Source organism: Prionailurus bengalensis, chromosome B2 (assembly GCF_016509475.1).
Source record: "Prionailurus bengalensis isolate Pbe53 chromosome B2, Fcat_Pben_1.1_paternal_pri, whole genome shotgun sequence".
Classification (NCBI taxonomy): Eukaryota; Metazoa; Chordata; class Mammalia; order Carnivora; family Felidae; genus Prionailurus; species Prionailurus bengalensis.
This window is the reverse complement of record NC_057349.1, coordinates 144,876,354-144,895,101: the sequence shown is the minus strand read 5'-3', so window position 1 is coordinate 144,895,101 and position 18,748 is coordinate 144,876,354. Positions and strand designations below refer to the sequence as shown.

The 18,748-nt window shown below is 44.8% G+C and overlaps 1 protein-coding gene across 2 annotated transcripts in view; it reads left to right on the top strand.

Annotated features, from left to right (window-relative positions):
• The window catches only part of PRKN (parkin RBR E3 ubiquitin protein ligase), a 1,348,128-nt gene that overhangs the window by 1,306,700 nt on the left and 22,680 nt on the right, over positions 1-18,748 (top strand). For both annotated transcript variants that reach the window (XM_043592715.1, XM_043592714.1), the window contains exon 10: positions 3,178-3,261. In XM_043592715.1, the coding sequence (XP_043448650.1) occupies positions 3,178-3,261 (84 nt within the window). The remainder of the gene's footprint in view (positions 1-3,177; positions 3,262-18,748) is intronic.

The window sequence follows — 18,748 nt, the reverse complement described above, 5'->3', positions numbered from 1 at the left end:
GCCTTTTGCCAGGCTGAAATGGCGAGGCCTTCATTTCTGTGTGCTCTTCCCTTTCTGTTATTTTTTTAGTCCATTCTTTGTAGTACCAGTGTGAAAGGGAATTTAATGTCTTTGTGTCAGGAAAGGCCTATTTATTCTGACAAACTGATCAACCTCCAGGGTGTTCCTCTACCATGAAACTGATTTTATATCTCATCCACTAGCTAATAAGATGTGAAGCGTTTTCCCTGTCACGCCGAGAGATCAGACTTGCTTCCATAGAAAGCGGTGGGATGAAATCACACAGCAAGCTCTTCTCGGTGACTGAAGCACGCAGTCTACGTTTTTCCAACATGAGCACATAAGAGCAGAGCAATGGCTCTGAGGCAAACCCACAGATGAGCGGAGACATTAATAAAAAAAAAAATGGTTTTAATCTGAAATGGAAGCCCTGAGATGCACTTCATTCATCGTTCCCTGGATCAGCTTTCGGTTCAGGGAAAATGAAAATGCCAGGAATTAAAACCTGATGGTATTGGCGAATTGCCTAAAGACATCCTGACATACAGCCCTCTCCCGCCAATCTGAATCTTTAAATAAAGTTTACATCCTACAAACTTGAGGTCAGGCTCTTTGCTGTGAGAAGAAGTAAGACTACAGTATCCTGAAATTGATGGATAGAAGGTAGATTGTATCGTATCTAAAGAGACCTTTTCCTTATAAAATACTTGCCTTTTCTGGTTTGGTATGTACTGAGATTAAGACGATTCTCAGACGAGGGGTTAAAACAAGAAATTGGATGTGGGGAAGGAGGGAAATCTGTTTCCGTGGTGAAGACAGCACGAAGGAAAATTGCCTTGGACGGGCTGTTTTTGAGGCAAGGAGGGATGACAATGTACTGGGGCATAAAGCTGGACTTTTCTGTATCCTGTTTGTGATTTTGTTTATCAGTTCACATCAGTCTTATCTGAGGCAAAATTGTGCCAACTTCCTGGCTCATGCTATAGAAGAGTCATTTGAGAACTTTAAGCATCCAGAACTTTCTTGAGTCTTCCAGATTCTCAGTGCCATTACTATATCGGTTATCGATTGCTGGGTAAAAAACACCAAAAAACTTAGTGACTTAAAACAGCAACAGTCTTGTTCCTGTTTTGCTTTATATTGTCTTTCCCCCCACAAGGCTGTAATTTTGGCCGTGTCCTATAAAGCCAATGTGTCTCTGTTCCACACGGGGTCACCTGGGCCAACTCATCCAGGGGCTGGAAGATCCCCTGGAAACATGGCTCAGATGTACGGCTGGCAAGTTGGTGCTGGCCGTCTGCACTCAGCCAATTCTCTTGGCCAAGGGCTTTGGTTCCTCTGTACATGAGCCTCTCATGAGCCACTCACATGAGAAGAGGCTGCCAGTTTCTTAAGGCCTGGGCCCAGAAAGCAGCACACCATCACTTCCACCATGTGCTATTGGTCAAGTAGTGAGCACATCCGTATCTAAGCAGAAGAGACATCAAACCCACCTCTCCATGGGAGGAATACCCGCTCATCCGGGGCCGATGCTATAAAATCACCACCACTGCCCACACACCATACTCATTAATCACACTGGTTCTCTTGTGAGACCTGTTTCTCTCCAGCGAGGTAGAGAATGTTTGCTGAAAGGAACCTGTTTTCTAGTAAAGCAACTCCTTCTTCAGTTGTGAAATGGGGTCGGGGAAAAGCAGACCCTGGCCGTTATCTGTGTAACAGAACATCTTGTGTCCCAGTTAGCACGTATGATCTCACCTACCTCTTCCAGTGATCAGAGGAGATAGTTACCAGTGTTATCCTGGGTTTTCAAAGGATAACTGAGGCCCAGGTGACAAGGTGGCTTCCCAAGGTATCTCCGTGGACAGGCGATGGGATGATGACTTCAATCCCATGTGTCTGACTGCAGAGCCCACACCCTTAGCCACAACCCCTGGAGCATGGCGGGTGATGGTGAAGTAGTTCTAGAAGGGTCTACTGATGCCAGTTGCTAGCAGGACAGCCTCCTTTTCCAGCATTCACTTGAATAGCTTCCTTCCCTGCAGATGAAAGGTAGAGGGCAGTTGGTTGGTCCCCAGATCTCATCCATTCCCTGGAGCACTATCACCAGGTGAGGAGATCCTCTCCAGACTAAGCATTGGCTTCCTACAGCCACCATAACAAAGCACCCTGGTCCGGGGGCCTCAAACAACAAAAACTCTTGAAGAAAACTTAAGAAACAGTCCTGCAGGTTAGAAGCCCCAGAACAAGCCCCTTGGTTTCTACTGAGGCCTCTCTCCTTGACTTGCAGATGGCCACATTCTCACTGTGCCCTTGTGTCTCTCAGCCCCTGTGTGTGTCTGTGTCCTAATCTCCTCTCATAAAGACCAGTCATGTAAGATGAGGGCCACTCTAATGACTTCATTTTACCTTACTTACCTCTTCAAAGACCCTATTTCCAAATGCAATCACACCCTGAGGTCCTAGGTGTCAAGACTTCACCATATGAATTTTCAGGGGACACCATTTATTTCTTCTTTCCATTATAAGCTGTCATTGCAAAACCAAGTCCATTAATATGAACATATAAATCCACTATGTATGTAAACAGATACCAGATGTGAAATTCTTTCTTTTTAAGTTTATTTATGTATTTTGAGAGAGAGAGAGAGAGAGAGAGAGAGAGAACAAGCAGGGGAGGGGCAGAGAGAGAGGATCCCAAGCAGGCTCTGCGCTGTCAGCTCAGAGTCCGATGTGGGGCTGGAACTCACAAACCATGAGATCATGACCTGAGCCAAAACCAAGAGTCAGACACTCAACCAACTGAGCCATCCAGGCGCCCCTAGATGTGAAATTCTTGAATAACATCACTTCCCTCGAAGCCTAACACCAAAAACACTTTACTACAGATATTTATCTGCATTGTTATCTTTTCTGCCAGACTGGAAACATCTCGAAGAAAGGAAACATGACTCATGCATCCTTGAAACCCTGCAATAGTGCTTGGAACATTGTTTAGTAAAGAATTAACAATACCATCAAAATATAACTTTATTTCCTCTTTGCAAAAAGTAATCTGGCTCAGAAGCCATCACACACGTCAGAGGAATGAATCCAATGAGCTTGGAAAAGGGAAAACATGTTATGTCCAGATGCAGCCCACAAGCCCGTCCCTAACACATGTGTGTTCTTCTGCAGTTCGTCTTTTGCCGGGACTGTAAGGAAGCGTACCATGAAGGTGAATGTAGCACCCTGTTTGAAGCCTCAGGAGCAGTTTCTCAGGTACAGTGACCTCTTCCTGCCATAAAACAGGGCTCAGGATATGGAGGAGAGACAAGAGCTGCTTCCTGAAGCCCAGGGAGGGTTTCAGTCTTTAAAAAAAATAGTTTCAAACAGAGAGGTTGGCAAACCACAAGAGACTCTTAAATACAGAGAATAAACTGAGGGTTGATGGGGGTGGGGTGGGGGAGAGAGGGAAATGGGTGATGGGCATTGAGGAGGGCACTTGCTGGGATGAGCACTGGGAGCGATGAATCATGGGAATCTACCCCTGAAACCAAGAGCACACTGTATACACTGTATGTTAGCTAACTTGACAATAAATTATATTTAAAAAGTATGATAAGATGATAAGATAAGATAAGATAAGATAAGATATAAACCCCAAACCAGACTAAGTAGCCAACAACCATGGGATGTGGCTCTGGCTACTCAACCCTCAAAGTCCTTCCAGAACCATCCACCTCCTCAGGGTAGGGCTGTAGATGGCCATTGGGATATGTCCATACTTTCATAATAGTTTTTCCCTAGGGGTATATGGAATAAGGAAAAGGAAAATAGCGTGATGAGAGGAGACTTTAGAGGAACAAACAATTTAACAATTTCCAAATCAGATCAAGCAATATTAACCCTACATTTATATCTTTTTTTCAAAAATGTCTGGTTTAAAATCTTTGGTGAAACTATGATATGCATAGAAGTATTATATGATGCAAGAATATTACTGTTTTTTAGCAACATCATGAACTATGCTAAATTGTATTTCAGTCTTGATTAGGTAAAGAATGTGTTTACTGAGCCTTACTCTCCAATCTGCTATATCAGGCTTAGGGAAATGCAAATACATTTTCTTTTATTTATTAATTATGATCAACCAAACCTTAGAGGAAAGGAGTAAAATTTCAGCACAGTTGATGAATTTACTCATTATTTTTCTACTGATATAGATGTTAACAAGGTTTTAAACATTAAACCTATCCGGATAAATCTTTTAGTTACTTTATTGACAGGAACCTCAGAAACAGGCATAGAAATTTCAGAACATTTCAGTTTTACAGTAGAAACATTTAAATATCTGAATGTTCTGGGGTACCTGGGTGGCTCAGTGGGTTAAGCGTCTGACGTCAGCTCAGGTCATGATCTCACAGTTCATGAGTTCGAGCCCTGCATCTCATCGTGCACTCTGCTGTTACCACGTGACCCTGCTTCAGATCTTCTCTCCCTCTCTCTCTCTGCCCCTCCCCCACTTGCACTCTCTCTCGAAAACAATAAACATCAAAAAAAATCATCAAAATATCTGAATATTCTAAAATCAGAGCATAAAGAAGTATATCTTTGTAAGGCATTATGTGGATTTATTTACTAATATTAGCACAACCAAATAAACATAATTAGTGAACTCAGGTCTTCTTATCAGCTTCTAAAATGTTGGCTATGAGCCTATGGGGAGATTTAGACCTGAACTGCCATTTCTGCAACAGAGGCAGCAAATGCTCTTTCTGTTGATTTTATTTTAGCTCAGGGGCATTCAAATACCAGCTCACTGCATACTTATGTCAGGAATAATATTGATCCTGAGACTCCCCTGCCTCAGGACCATGGTAGCCCAGAAGAGCTAGCCTAGTCTGAGGCTCTAAGAAACGGGTTTGGTCTAGCAACTTATATCCCTGGGCTCCTATGACCGCAAACATGCACAAAGCTTTCTAAGAAGTGATACCTTAATGTCCACTTATTGGAAAACAGTAGAAATAGGGTGAAGAAGAGAACACATTAACCTATAGTTGCCCAAGTGCGAGACGCACTAGATAATCCCCTTCATTATTCATTCAAGAACTAACCAATCTTGGTGTTAAAGATTGAGGTAGCCCTCCTCCCCCCCCCCAAATTTTTAAACTATTAAAGCATTAATGTTCAATTCAGGAAAGTGGGAGAAAGAAAGTTAGAGCTGGGCTGAAGCATAGATGACCAGTACCTAGGGGCCTGTGTCTGCAAAGACCACCCATTAGCAAACATTAAGTCCAGCATTTGTATGCACCAGACATCCTGCTGGAAAACTGCAGATAAGTATTTCTTTTCAGTATATTGTGCAGATAAGCACATGAGGGAGTCATAGGGGAGACTTACAGAAAAATATATAATAATAGTAATGTGCTACAACAAAGTTCAGGAAATCTTTAGCTTTGCATAACACTTCCCCAGAAAAGTCATAGAAGGTGGGTAAGAGTGGCAAAAGGACAGTGGGAGAAGGATGATAAAGAACATTCCAGCGAAAACACTGCATGGACAAAGATACAGAGGCAAAAATTTTATCTGGTGCACAGATATTTCATAGATGTTTGCTGAATGATTGTGGCTTCTAAAAAGAAAAATACATTCTTTCATTTATTCAATGAATATGTATTAAACATCTATAATCCGTTAGACTTTATGCTAGGCTCTGGGGATAAAGTACCTGCTGTCACAGAGGTGAGATTGTTGGCTGCACCAACAGTCATTATGACAGGAATTCAGAAGAAGAATTGTTAATTCAGGACAGAGATGTGCAGGAAAGAATCCAAGAAGAGGTGGCCCTGCAATAAGACGTCCCTGAAATGAGGCTCCTCCCTGCCTTGTTCACACTCCTAGGCAAACCTCATATTCCCCTTATTTGAAAACAAAGCAAATTGACCAACCAAACTGGAAGAGCCTGTCCATCCACTGTTGTCTGAGAACAGAAGGCAACTTCTTGGGATTTTGCTGCCCTTTTTCCATACATCCAATTTATTCAGGTCCTACAGGAAAGAGAATTCAGCTCAGATGGGCACATGAAGAGACTTTAACTGAAAGGTCATGGATGGCCTACAGAGGTGGGGAAAGGTCACAAGAGCCCCAAACAATGTGGAGGGCCTCAAAGTGCAGCATCAGTGAGGAGCCATGAGCCCCTAACTCTGAAGGGACAAGAGGAGGGAATGGTGTCACACAGGGAATAATCCTGTGAGCTGGAGCCACGGAGGCGGGGCCTCTTGGCAGGAGGTGTAATCACAGAGGGTCCAGCATTGACAGAGGTAGGCCCCCAGCAGGAAGGGCATGAAGGGACATCTCCATTTCTCTCTCCCATCCTCTGATCTCTTGCTAATGTCTCCCATTGGCCACACCCAACCGAAAGTCAGCCTCGAGGGGTCGGAGGGACACAGCCTATCCGAATGAGCCAGCCTTCCAGGTGCAGAAGAGGGGAGGGGAAAGAATGCAGAATGACGAGTGTATTCCTATAATCTGATTTACCACGTCTCCAAAACCTCTTGATTTCAACCGTAGCTCCTCCTGAGCCTGGAAAGAAATGAACCAAATGAACTATTTCATCAAACTAAAAGACCCAATTCCATTCACTAAGAGAAAGGAGGACTTCTCTTCTAATAGGGCCAGCTTGTTTTCTGTTCCTATATTTCGCTCAAATGGGAGTGATCTCCAGGTGGATCACCTCTGCAATTCCACAGACACGAAATCTTTGAAAGAGGACACGCTACACATCCAACCACAGAAATCTAATTGCAGCTCCCTTCTTGGGACTGAAGCCTTTGGATGCAGCCTCACGGATAAAGTCTGCTAATACAAACAAAATACTCTCATTAACCCTCTTCACATTTCCTTCTAGTTCAATTCACTTGTAAGGCGTTTCAGCATTTGTGGCCACTGTCCATTGCTCTCCCTTGAAAGCTGAGTGGTTTCTGGACTTTGATATTACATTACCCAGCCAGGCAAGCCCATGTCTCCCGGGGCCCAGTCAGGCTGTTTCCATCAGTTGGGCTGCTTGACCCTAAACTTAATGCACTTTTTGATTAATGCAATAATTTTTTTAAAGCAAACTCAAAAATTGGTTTTAAATTGGTTTTAAAATATTGAACACACTTTAGGTCAAAACTGCTGGGCATTTGGGGAATCAGTGACAGAAGATCGATCCGTCACAAGCTAATGAGAGTCCATTCCCATTTGCTTTTCCTTGTTCTTGCCTGGTTGTTCTCCTCCCCGTGCTCCGTCCCCTTCCACAAATTCCCTCTGGAGGCTTTCTAATAAGTAAACACTTGCTCTTGCAAACCACAGAAATTGATTCATTCCCCCCCAGTGGTTCTAAGTAGTAGGTGTTACTCTCCCTATTCAACAGGAAGGCAAACTGAGATTTCTAGATTTTTAATGGCATTATCCAAAGACACAAAGGAAATCATTTTCAGTGGCATCACCTGATCAAAATGGTTCAGGAACAGTGAGCACTCTTTCTGAGTAATAAATCTACAGTGTCTAAAGGGAGTGTGCCCATCCCTTCCTGCCAAGCTCCTACTCAACCTTCAAGACCCAGATCACACATCACCTGCTGCATGAACCCATCTGCCCACCCTACAACCTCCTTGAAGCTTTCAGACAACTGTACATACTTCTGTTACACATTCATCGCACTGAAATATTGTTTCCCTGTCTCTTCACTAAAATTATGAGCTTTGCTAATGCAAGGTTTGTACCTATTTTATAACCCCCAGTGCCTAGGATGCCTAAGATATAGTAGGTACTCTATATAGATATAGTAGGTGCTTGTTGAAAGAATGACAACTCCTTCCTTCATCCCCAACCCTCCCTTCTCTCCATGAAGCTGGGCAAGCACTCTACAAGAATGAGTGGAGAGGAGTCATCCAAGATGGTGACATAGGAGGATCCTGAGCTCCCAACCCCCATAGATGCATCAAACCTGGAGTAATGCCCTCTGAAAAAGATCTAAAAACTGGCCAAGTGACTCCTGTCTACCAGATGAATGAGAAAATACCCACATCAAAATGGGGAGGCTGAGACACACTCTTGTCATGAACCCCACTACTGGCACTGTGCCATTCAGGATGAAAGCCCCAACCCCCTGCTTCTCGCAGAGTAGCAAAGGGTTTTGACCCCACATCTGGCACCCCCACTGTTAAGACTGGGTGCCAAACACCTGGCTCTGCAGCCAACAAGGCTGATAATAATGAGACCCACAAGACTATAGCAAACACAGAAGCAATTCCTACAGGGGCACACCACAAGCCCCACATCTATCCCCACAGGACTCAGCACAGAGGGAGGCAAAACTGCCCACCTTCCAGCCTTTCCGTGAAGGAGGTTTGCCTGCATACTTTGAAAGCTGCTGTCTCTGGACCAGGCTTCTAATTTAGCAGGCACTAGCAGTTGGCTGCATTCCTCCCCAAAGACCAGGGAAGCAAGAGGACACCTCTCTCACCTTCTCCCTCACATCCACCACAAGGCACCTGTGTCCTCTTGGAAGGAGCTTGTGAGCACATCTGCACCCTAACTTTCATGGCCCAAGGGATGGGGCTCTGATCCCTGGCTCTGAGAGCCAAAGAGACTTCCATTCAGGAGTCCCACAGGACTATAGCAAACAAAGAAGCGCTTCTTGGCTGGCTATCCCCCCAGAGCCCAGCACAGAGGAAGCAGGCAAAAAAACACTATCTCCCATCTTTCCCTGAAAGGGATTTATCAAAATCCTTTAAAAGTTGCCACCCAAGAGCCAGGCTTCTATTTTAGCGGGCATCTAAGGACTGGCTGCACTCTTCCCCAGAGACAAGGGAAGCCAGCAGATGCCTTCCCCACCCTCTCCCTTCAGCTTGCTCCAATAATAGAACCAAGTTGCCAGTAACTCTTTGGAAGGAGCTTGTACATACATCTGGCACCCCAGTTTTTACAGCTTCCACCTGAAAGATGGGCACTTAGATTTATCGCCTGGCTTCAATAGCCAAGGGAGTTTGCATTCACAATTCCTACAAGACTATAGCAAACAAAGAAATAGTTTGTAACAGGTGCAGGAGCACCACCACCATTCTGTGGCTGTATACCTGGGCTCAACGTGGAGAGAGCAAGCAAAAACATTCATCTCCCAGATTCTCCCTGGAAAGGGACTTAACTAACTACCTACTTTCCCATCTGCTGCCTGAGGCTCCCACTTCTAATCAGCCTGCATCTAGATGCCGAATGCAGTCCTCCCCTTCGGTATCCTGACAGGTCTCGACATAGCCTCAACTACTGGAAGCTGCTAAGAACAAAGAAGGAGACCTGGACAATCACAAAAACTTCAGAGACAGCTAGGAGCTTGGGCCGAGTTAATTGGTGAGGCTCGTCTCCTGCATGAGGACTCTGTTAAGACTGGGAGAGGTGGCTGTTTAATGCACAAATACCAACACAGAGAATCAAGGAAAATCAATGGAGGAATATGTTCCAAACAAAAGAACAAGGTAAATCTCCAGAAACAAATCTTAGTGAAACAGAGATAAGTGATTTATCTGATAAAGAGTTCAAAATAACAGTCATGAAGATGCTCACCAAGGTCAAGAGACCAAAGCATGAACAAAACAGAATTCCAACAGAGAGACATAAAATATAAGAAAGTACCAAACAGAAGTCACAGAGCTGAAGAATACAATAACTGACCTGAAAAATACACTAGACAGATTCAACAGCAGGCTAGATGAAGTGGAAGAAAGTCAGTAAGCTCAAAGACAGGCCAGTGGAACTCATCCAATCAGGGCAGCAAAAAGAAAAAAGAATTTTAAAAAGGAAGATAACATGAAGGACTTACGGGACACTATCAAGGAGACCAATATCCAAATTATAGGGGTCCAAGGAGAAGAAGAGAGAAAGAGTCAGAACGCTTATACAAAGAAATAATAGCTGAAAACCTCTCTAACCTGGGGCAAGAAACAGACATCCAAAACCAAGAAGTCCAAAATGTACTAAATAAGATCTAAAGATATCCACATAGAGACACATTGTAATTAAATTGTCAAAAGTTAAAGACAAGAAGAGAATTTTAAGAGCAGCAAGAGAAAAGCAACTTGTTATGTACAAGGGAATCCCCATAGGACTGTCAGCAGATTTTTCAGCAGAAACTGCCAGCCAGAAGGGAGTGGAGTGATATATTCAAAGTACTGAAAGAAAAAAACTGCCATCCAAGAATTCTCTACATAGCAATGTTGTCCTTTATAATGGAAGGCGAGAGATGCTTGGGTGGCACAGTCATTTAAGCATCCTCCTCTTGATTTCAGCTCAAGTCATGATCTCACAGTTTATGAGTTCAAGCCCCACATCGGGCTCTACACTGCCCTTCTCCCACTTGTTCTCTCTAAATAAATAAGTACATAAACATAAATACATAAATACATACATACATACATAAACAACATAAACTTTTTTAAAAAATTAAAATAAAATAAAAATAATTGAAAGAGAGGTAGAGTTTTCCAGACAAACAAAAGCTGTAGAAGTTCATGACTATGAGACCAATCTTAGAAAAAATATTAAAGGGAGTTCTTCAAGCTGAAATGAAAAGCCTACATCAAGAAACAACAAAAATCTCAAACAATCTAACTTTACACGTTAAAGAGCTAGAAAAGTACAAGCAAACTAAACCTGGGGTGCCTGGGTGGCTCTTAACTAGAGTCTGACTTTGGCTCAGGTCATTATCTCATGGCTCGTGAGTTCAAGTCCCACTGAGCTGACAGCTTAGAGCCTGGAGCCTGCTTCAGATTCCGTGTCTCCCCTTCTCTCTGCCCCTCCCCTGCTCACTCGCTTACTCTGTCTCTCTCTCTCAAAAATAAATAATAAATTTTTTTTTAATTAAAAAAAACTGAACCCAATGGGAGTGGAGAAAAGGAAATAACAAAGATCAAAATAAATGACATATAGACTAAAAAGATAATAGAAAACATTACAATTAAAAGCTGGGTTGTTTTTTAAAAGATAATTAAATTGGCAAGCCTTTACTAGGATTAGCAAGAAATAAAGTTCTCAAATAAATTCAGAAGAGAAACAAGACATTACAACTGATCCCGTAGGAATACAAAGGATCATGGAACTACTATGCACAACTATACACGAACAAATCAGACAATCTAGAAGAAATGGAGAAAAAAACATACAACCTACCAAGACTGAATCATGAAGAAACAAAAAATCTGAACAGACCAATTACAAGAAAGAAGATTGAATTAGTGATCAAAAACCTCCCAACAAACAAAAGTCCAAGATCAGATGGCTTCAGTGGCAACTTCTAACAAACATTTGAAGAATTAACACCGATTATTCTCAAACACTTCCAAAAAATAGAAAAGAAATACTTTCAAATTCATTTTACAAGGTCAGCATTATCCTATGCCAAATCCAGACAAGGACATTATAAGAAAAGAAAATTATAGACCAATATCCCTGATGAGCATAGGTCCATAAATCCTCAACAAAATATTAGCAAATTCAATTCCACAATGCATTAAAAGGATCCTACACCATTGTCAAGTAGATTTATTCCAGGAATGCAAGTATGGTTCAACATCCACCAATCAATATAATGTGTCACATTAACAACGAAGGATAAATATCATATGATCATCTCAATAGATGCAGAAAAAGCATTCGACAAAATTTAACATCCATTCCTGATTAAAAACTCTCAATGAACTGTGTATAGAGAGAACGGACTTCAACATAATAAAGGCCATATATGAGAAACTCACAGCTAATCATATGCAATGGTGAAAAGCTGAAAGTTCTTTTTCTAAGATCAGGGACATGATAAGGATGCCCATAGCTTTTATTCAGCCTAGTACCGGAAGTCCTATCCAGAGCAATTAACCAAGAAAAATAAATAAAAGGCATCCACATAGGAAAGGAAGAAGTAGCATCTCTATGTGCAGATGGCATGACACTATATACAGAAAATCCTAAAGATTGTGCCAAAAAGCTGTTAGAACTAACAATTTCAGCCAAGTTGCAGGATATAAAATCAACATGCAAGAATCAGACATACAAATGGCCAAAAAGTGCATGAAAAGTTGCTCAACATCATTAATCATCAGGGAAACGCAGTTCAAAACCACAACGAGACACCACTGCACACCTGTTAGGAGGGCTAGTCTCAAAAAGACAGGACACAAGAAGTGCCAGTGAGGACATGAAGGAAAGGAAACCCTTGCCAGTGCGAATGTAAACTGGCATAACCACCATATAAAGCAGAATAGAGGTTCCCCAGGCAATTACAATGAGGACCACTGTATGATCCAGCATTTTCACTTCTGAGTATATATTCAAAGGATATAAAGTCAATATCTCAAAGAGATATCTGCACTCTCGTGTTCCTAGCAGTACTAGTCACAATAGCCAAGATTATGGAAACAAGCTAAGTGTCTGTCAACAGATAAAAGGATATATGTGGAATGTTACTCAGCCTTTAAAAAAGAAGGCAAGTCTGTCATTTACAACAATGTGGATGAAACTGGAGGGCGTTATGCTAAGTGAAATAAGCCAGACAAAGACAAATACTTCATGGTATCACATGTATGTGGCATACCTCAATAAAGCTGAAAAGAGAACCACTATGTAGATAAATTTTCAGATGGAAAATATTTTTCAGAGGAAAATCTGACACACTCGTGTCTTTTCAAAGGCAAAAAAAATCTACTTTCTTTCATAATTAGGAAAAAATTAGGAAAGCAGGAAAAAAAGCTCACTCTAAAATGCTCAATGAAGTTTGTTTTATATAATAAAACAAAATAAATCATTTCAAATTTTTAAAAAGAATGGGCAGTAACTTCAGGGTTGGCTTTTGTCCTGGCCATCTTTTGAATTGTAAGAGAAAATAAGATTGCCCACAGCAAACCACTGTTCCCTCCATCTACCTCCTAAACTAGAAGAATAAACCTCCAATTTGCCTGGGATAAAAATAATAATGTACACTCGTATAGTACTTATTTACAAAGCACTTCCTTTTTTTATTTAAAATGTTTTAATGTTTACTTATTTTTGAGAGAGAGAAAAACAGAGCACAAGCAGGGGAGTGGCAGGGAGAGAGGGAGACACAGAATCCGAAGCAGGCTCCGGGCTCTGAGCTATCAGCACAAAGCCCAATGAGGAGCTAGAACCCACGAATGGTGAGATCATGACCTGAGCTGAAGTCGGACGCTGAACCGACCGAGCCACCCAGACGCCCCTACAAAGCACTTTCAAATACACCATCTCATTTCGAGCCTCTTGACGACATTATACCACATACTTAGATCATAGGCAAGGTACAGGGAGAGAGACAGAGACACCCAGGGTCATGGAGTTGACAATCAATAGTTCTAACTGGTGTCACGCTGCATGTTGAAAAGGGGATATGTGTAGGCTATTGTTGGCTTGTGAGATGTTATACCAGGGTGGCACTCATAATAGTATACATTAGATTAGATTCATGGACTTTCCCATGTGTTGATAAGGATGAAGACACATTTTACTTCTCTTCTAGCTTTCCTTTAAAACAAATACAGCAAGAAAAAATCACATTAAAACAACTCTCTGCAAACACAATTGCACTTAGCCTATGTCGGAGGAGGGGAGGGAGTGGGGTGGCCTGTGCAAAATTGGAAGCACATGGCTTCAGCCAATCTGGCCAAGTAGAAATGGGGGACCAACATTACCAGATTTTCCAAATTGATTAATTTTTCGGTAGTTCGAAACTCATGTGTTTATGTTAAATATCCTTATTTTTAAGTGTTGAGAGCTAACTCCATAAAAATTAAACACACCTATCTACAGGTAGAATTTTGTCTCCAGCCTTTGTGTTACACCTGTTACATGACTTGGAATTTTATTTTGGCTGTCTTAATTCCTCATAATCAATAAAAACGAGAAAAAAGAGGGATATCCAGTAAATACTTATATAAAATCTACTCTGTACCATTAAGACTACAGGTATTTTGGATACAGCATTAAACAAAATAGAGCACCCCCCCCCCAATCTTATGCAGTTTATACTCTAGTGACATAAAAAAAAACTAACAATTAAAATATCGTATGCTGAGAGGCAGAATCGGGAAGTTGGGGATGCTCTAGCGTTTAGTCTTCTGAGACGTTCAAGGAATTGGTCACAGGAAGAAATGAAATCTGAGACGGAAAAGACGAGCTGGGGCGATCCTTCAGAGTTGCTCTGCATCCCAGAGGGGCCAGGCTTTCGCACCCCTTTCGTCCCCAATGGTCCAGGCCCCTAGTTTCATACCATACTAAAGCCACAACTACCAAACTTGACCGTTTGCTATCGAAAGGATTGCTGCTTAGACCAGCCCCACAGGTCAGGAGTGTGCCAGGGAGCTTTTTTCCAAATGGTGCATTACTTTCGGCTGCAGGGCCCTAGATGCCATCACCGTGAATCACTGTGATTGCAATAAACTCCGCGCGACGTCTTTTCCCGCCACAGAAACCTTGCATACCCTGGCTCCGTGGCAGAGACTGTTTGCATAGCCCTTTGCAGCTCTGGACCCCTTCCAAGCGGCCAGTGCTCATCTGCCACAAGTAGGCCTCCTTTGTGGCCGCCACCTGGTGGGTCTCTACCTCCACCACCTCCCCGCCCCCATTTTAGAATTTGTGTTCTAGGACCACTCCTAGTACCAACTGTCATAGGTCAGGTTCCCAGGGAAACAGTCCCTGAGACTTGCACCCAGAAGGGACTTGGGAAGCACTGTCAGGAACAGCCCCTTAGGAGAAAAAGAGGGGGTGTTGGAGGTAGGGTCCGTGGACCTTGGCAACGAGAGAAGCGGCAGTTCTGGTCAATGCCTGGATTTCTAACTTGGGCGGAGGGTGGTGCCCTTACCTGGAGGAGGAAACAGTGGAGGAAGAGCAGAGAGTGTGTAGGGACAGAGACCTCACTTTGGACGTCTGAGCACAGGTGAACAGCCCGCCAAGGAACGGATGCATAGAGCACCTTAGAGCGGATGCGGAGGCGGAAGCCAAGGATAAGCCACAAGATTAATAGTGTCCAGTCGCTGGCCCCCCAGCCACGATCCCTACCCCAGCCCCCTAGGGTTTACAGCCAGGGCTGGGAGGGGGCCTCCCTGTGGTGGAGAATGAGACAAGGAGGCTCTGGAGAGGCTGGAGTCCTGGATATATTTTGCCTCTGTATCTCATCGCCCTCATCTCTCGGCCATTTACTACTTCTGCACAAGTGCCGCCCCAGAACTGGGAACCGGATGAAACTTACTCTCCCCGGGGTGCAGGTCCCGGTTATTTAGGAGTGTAGTTCGGAATCACGTGTTGGTTTAGGCAAAACAGCTTGATTGATCACCACCTCCCTGAAGCCCTAGGGTCTGGACGTACAGCCTCATGGCCTCGCGGATGCGAATGGCCTCGCGGACGCGAACGGCTGGGATGCATCTGCGGTCTATGCAGGTGCGTCCCAGCGTGTCACTCCTGGAAAGTTGCTGAGGAGGGGCCCTCCCCTCCCCGAGCCCTCGGTAGCCCATTTCCCCAGTGCTCAGCACGTGAAAGGTAGGCTCTGGGGGAGCGGGGCTGGTACACTGAAGAACGGGTTCCGGTTTTCTCCATTTCCAGGCAAGTCACCCAAATTCTAACAGCATTTTTTCCTCATCTGCCACATGGGGCCAGCAAGCTCTACTGCGCTATAAATAATGAAATGAGAATGTATGTGAATCATTTTATAAGTTGTAAAGTACTACAAAATGGTCAAACTTGGGCTTTGGGTATTTTTAAGGCTGAATGCTAAAAATACCAGGCATTACAGAGAAAGAAAATGAAAGACAACACCAGAGGCCAAATGAAGGCATGCACACACACACACACACACACACTGACAGACCCTTACCACACAGACCATGTCCCTGTCTTTCCAAGGACCCTCCTGTCCTTCAGACTCTTTCCTTCTCGTCTGGGGCTGTCACTGTAGGAAGAGCCCACACTGAGCCCGGATGCAGCACTTCCTGGGGCTCAGCCCCTCCCATGGGGCCTCTCCCCTCCTCTCCAGAAGCCGCCCCAGCCCCCGTGAGTCCCTTCCCGCCTGGTGTCGACACTGGGGGACACAATTCTCCAGGCTACCTGAGCTCTCATACCCCAGCCCCAGCCGGACAGCTGCCCGGAGTCCCCGACCTTCCCCGGGCTCTGGAACACCTCCGGGAGCAGGGCAGTCTCGCCTGAACAGGGGGCTACCTCTAGGGTGCTGGATCCGGGAGGCGCTGGGATGGAATCCTGGCCAGTTTGCCAGAAAAGGACCAAATGTAAACTCTTCACCCTCATTTGCAAGTCTGCACCTTGTGTGACAGACAGAAACTCACACATGCACACATCCCACACCACACACCCCCACGTGCACATCCCACACACACATCCACCGCACAACACCCCAGCCCCCTAAACACACTACGCATGCATCAGACTCCCGACATACACACCTCGCACCCCCACAAACACCCACACACACACCCACATACCCATATACCACACGCCACCCCCACCCCCCCACACACACCACACGCTGCCCCCACCCCCACACACACACCACAACGCATCCCACATATCCCACACGCCCCACATACACCATGCACCCCACAGACACACACACCCCAGAGACTATTTTATCTCCACCCAGGAGAACACGCCCAGGCCAGCCCGCCTGGATTTCCTCTCCAGCAAGAGGGAAGCACCTGCAGAGCCCCTCTGTTCCACCAGATGGCGCTACATCCTTAAGGGAGACGGTATTTTGCAAGAACCCGTGGCCACCTGCAAATGACCGGGAAACGAGGCCCCTTTGCCACTTTCTCCACGGCCCCCCGGGGCCAGGAGGACCGGAGGACGGGTCCCACGGGAGAGCTGACTACCGGCTCCCGTAAATCCTTCACTCGTTGATAGATGAGAAACGAGGGGCGATAGGTGTTGTCATCCGCAGGAGGTTTGTTGACCACTCGTGGGGAAAAGGGTTCATCTGCTCTGCCCTGTCACCTCCGCGCAAACCAAGCAGGTGCCGAATGCGAGCCCGAAAGGGGGCAGCACGCTTCAGGTGCTCCTGCTCTTTGCCCAGTTTTCATGTCCTTTTCCTCTGTAAGAACCACTTGTGCCGCTCGTCTGCCTGGCCTTATTCCGTGAGGAATCCCAGGCAAGGCAAAATGGCTTTGTAGTCCAACGGATCTGGTCTCGAAAATGAGTCGCAGCCATGACACGCTGTCACAGTTACTTTCCATGACCGTGACGCTTAGCTGGGCAGTGGAGCCCCACTGCTTGGTCAGACGCTGGTCTAGCTGCTGCCGTGGAGGTATTTTTAGATTTGGTCAAGGCCATATTTCTAGGTATTTGTTTATTTCTTCCGTAAAGGGGATGCCCGAAACGCAGGTGGGCCTCATCCAATCAGTTGAGGGTCTTCAGAGCAAAGACTGAGGTTTTTCAGATAAGAAGGAATTCTGCCTCAAGACTGTAACAGAAACTCTGCCCAAGTTCCCAGGAGGCCAGCCTGTGCTACAAGTACTGAACTGGCCAGCTCAAACAATCCCATGAGCCAATTCCTTAAAATAAATCCGTATATTACATATTACATGTTACATATTATATATACATATCCTATTCATTCTGTTTCCCTGGGGAACCTTGACTGAGACATTAGTTGTAGTAATTTATTAAGTGAACCATGTAATCTCTCAAAGCCATGCTTCCCTCATCTGTAATATGATGTTGTAAAACCAGGCAGATTTCTTGAAATAACGAATGCGTGATGCCTAACTCAGAGCCTGACAAATCACAGTGCGAGCTGGGTGAGGTCATTCTTTCCGCATCCATCCCTATCCCTACAGGATTACATAAGATGGGGGGACTTTGGGGCCACACGCCCTGAATCCATTCTGTCTGTGCAGACCGCAGCGCATACATTCTGCCAGCGGCTTCTCAGAGGCTGGTCCACGGAACCGCAGCATGAACGTCACCCAGGGATGTGTTAAATCCCAAGCTCTCGGGCCCCACCCCACACCTGCTTCAGAGACTAGGTTGGGACTTTTGGGGGAGGATGTGTGGCAGTCTGTGTTTCAGGGAGCCGACCAGGTGATGCCAACGCGTCCGAAGAGGACGACTCTTCTGCTAACGTAAGCGCCACACGACAGGGACATTTTGGTTTGCTGTCATCTCTTGTGTGTTTCCTAGTGCATCTCTAGAACCTGGGACAGTGCCTGGTACATCGTGGGCACCCAACACTTGCTTACTGAATGAATAGATCTCTGTGTCAGCCCTAAGAAAAATAATGGTCTGCTTTGTACCAGCATAGCCTCACTTTGCACAGAGCACAAGCTATGTGCTCTGCTCTGGCTTCCCCTTTGTATTAGTGGTGCTCCCGCATTCAAACTCCTATGTTGATAATTCTAGTAATTACTTACCTAACCCAGCCGTGACCCAGAGATCTTCGTTATCAAAAATACAAGTTAGGGGCGCCTGGGCAGCTCCGTCAGTTAAGCGTCCAACTTCGGCTCAGGTCATGATCTCACGGTTTGTGGGTTCGAGCCCCGCGTCGGGCTCTGTGCTGACGGCTCGGAGCCTTGGAGCCTGCTTCGGATTCTGGGTCTCCCTCTCTGTCTGCCCCTCCCCCCCTCTCAAAAATAAACACTAAAAAAAATTCTTCTAAATTTCATTTTAAAGTGTGGCCTGTGAAATTTAGAACTTAGTGATGAGAGTGGAGCCTAGTAGCCTA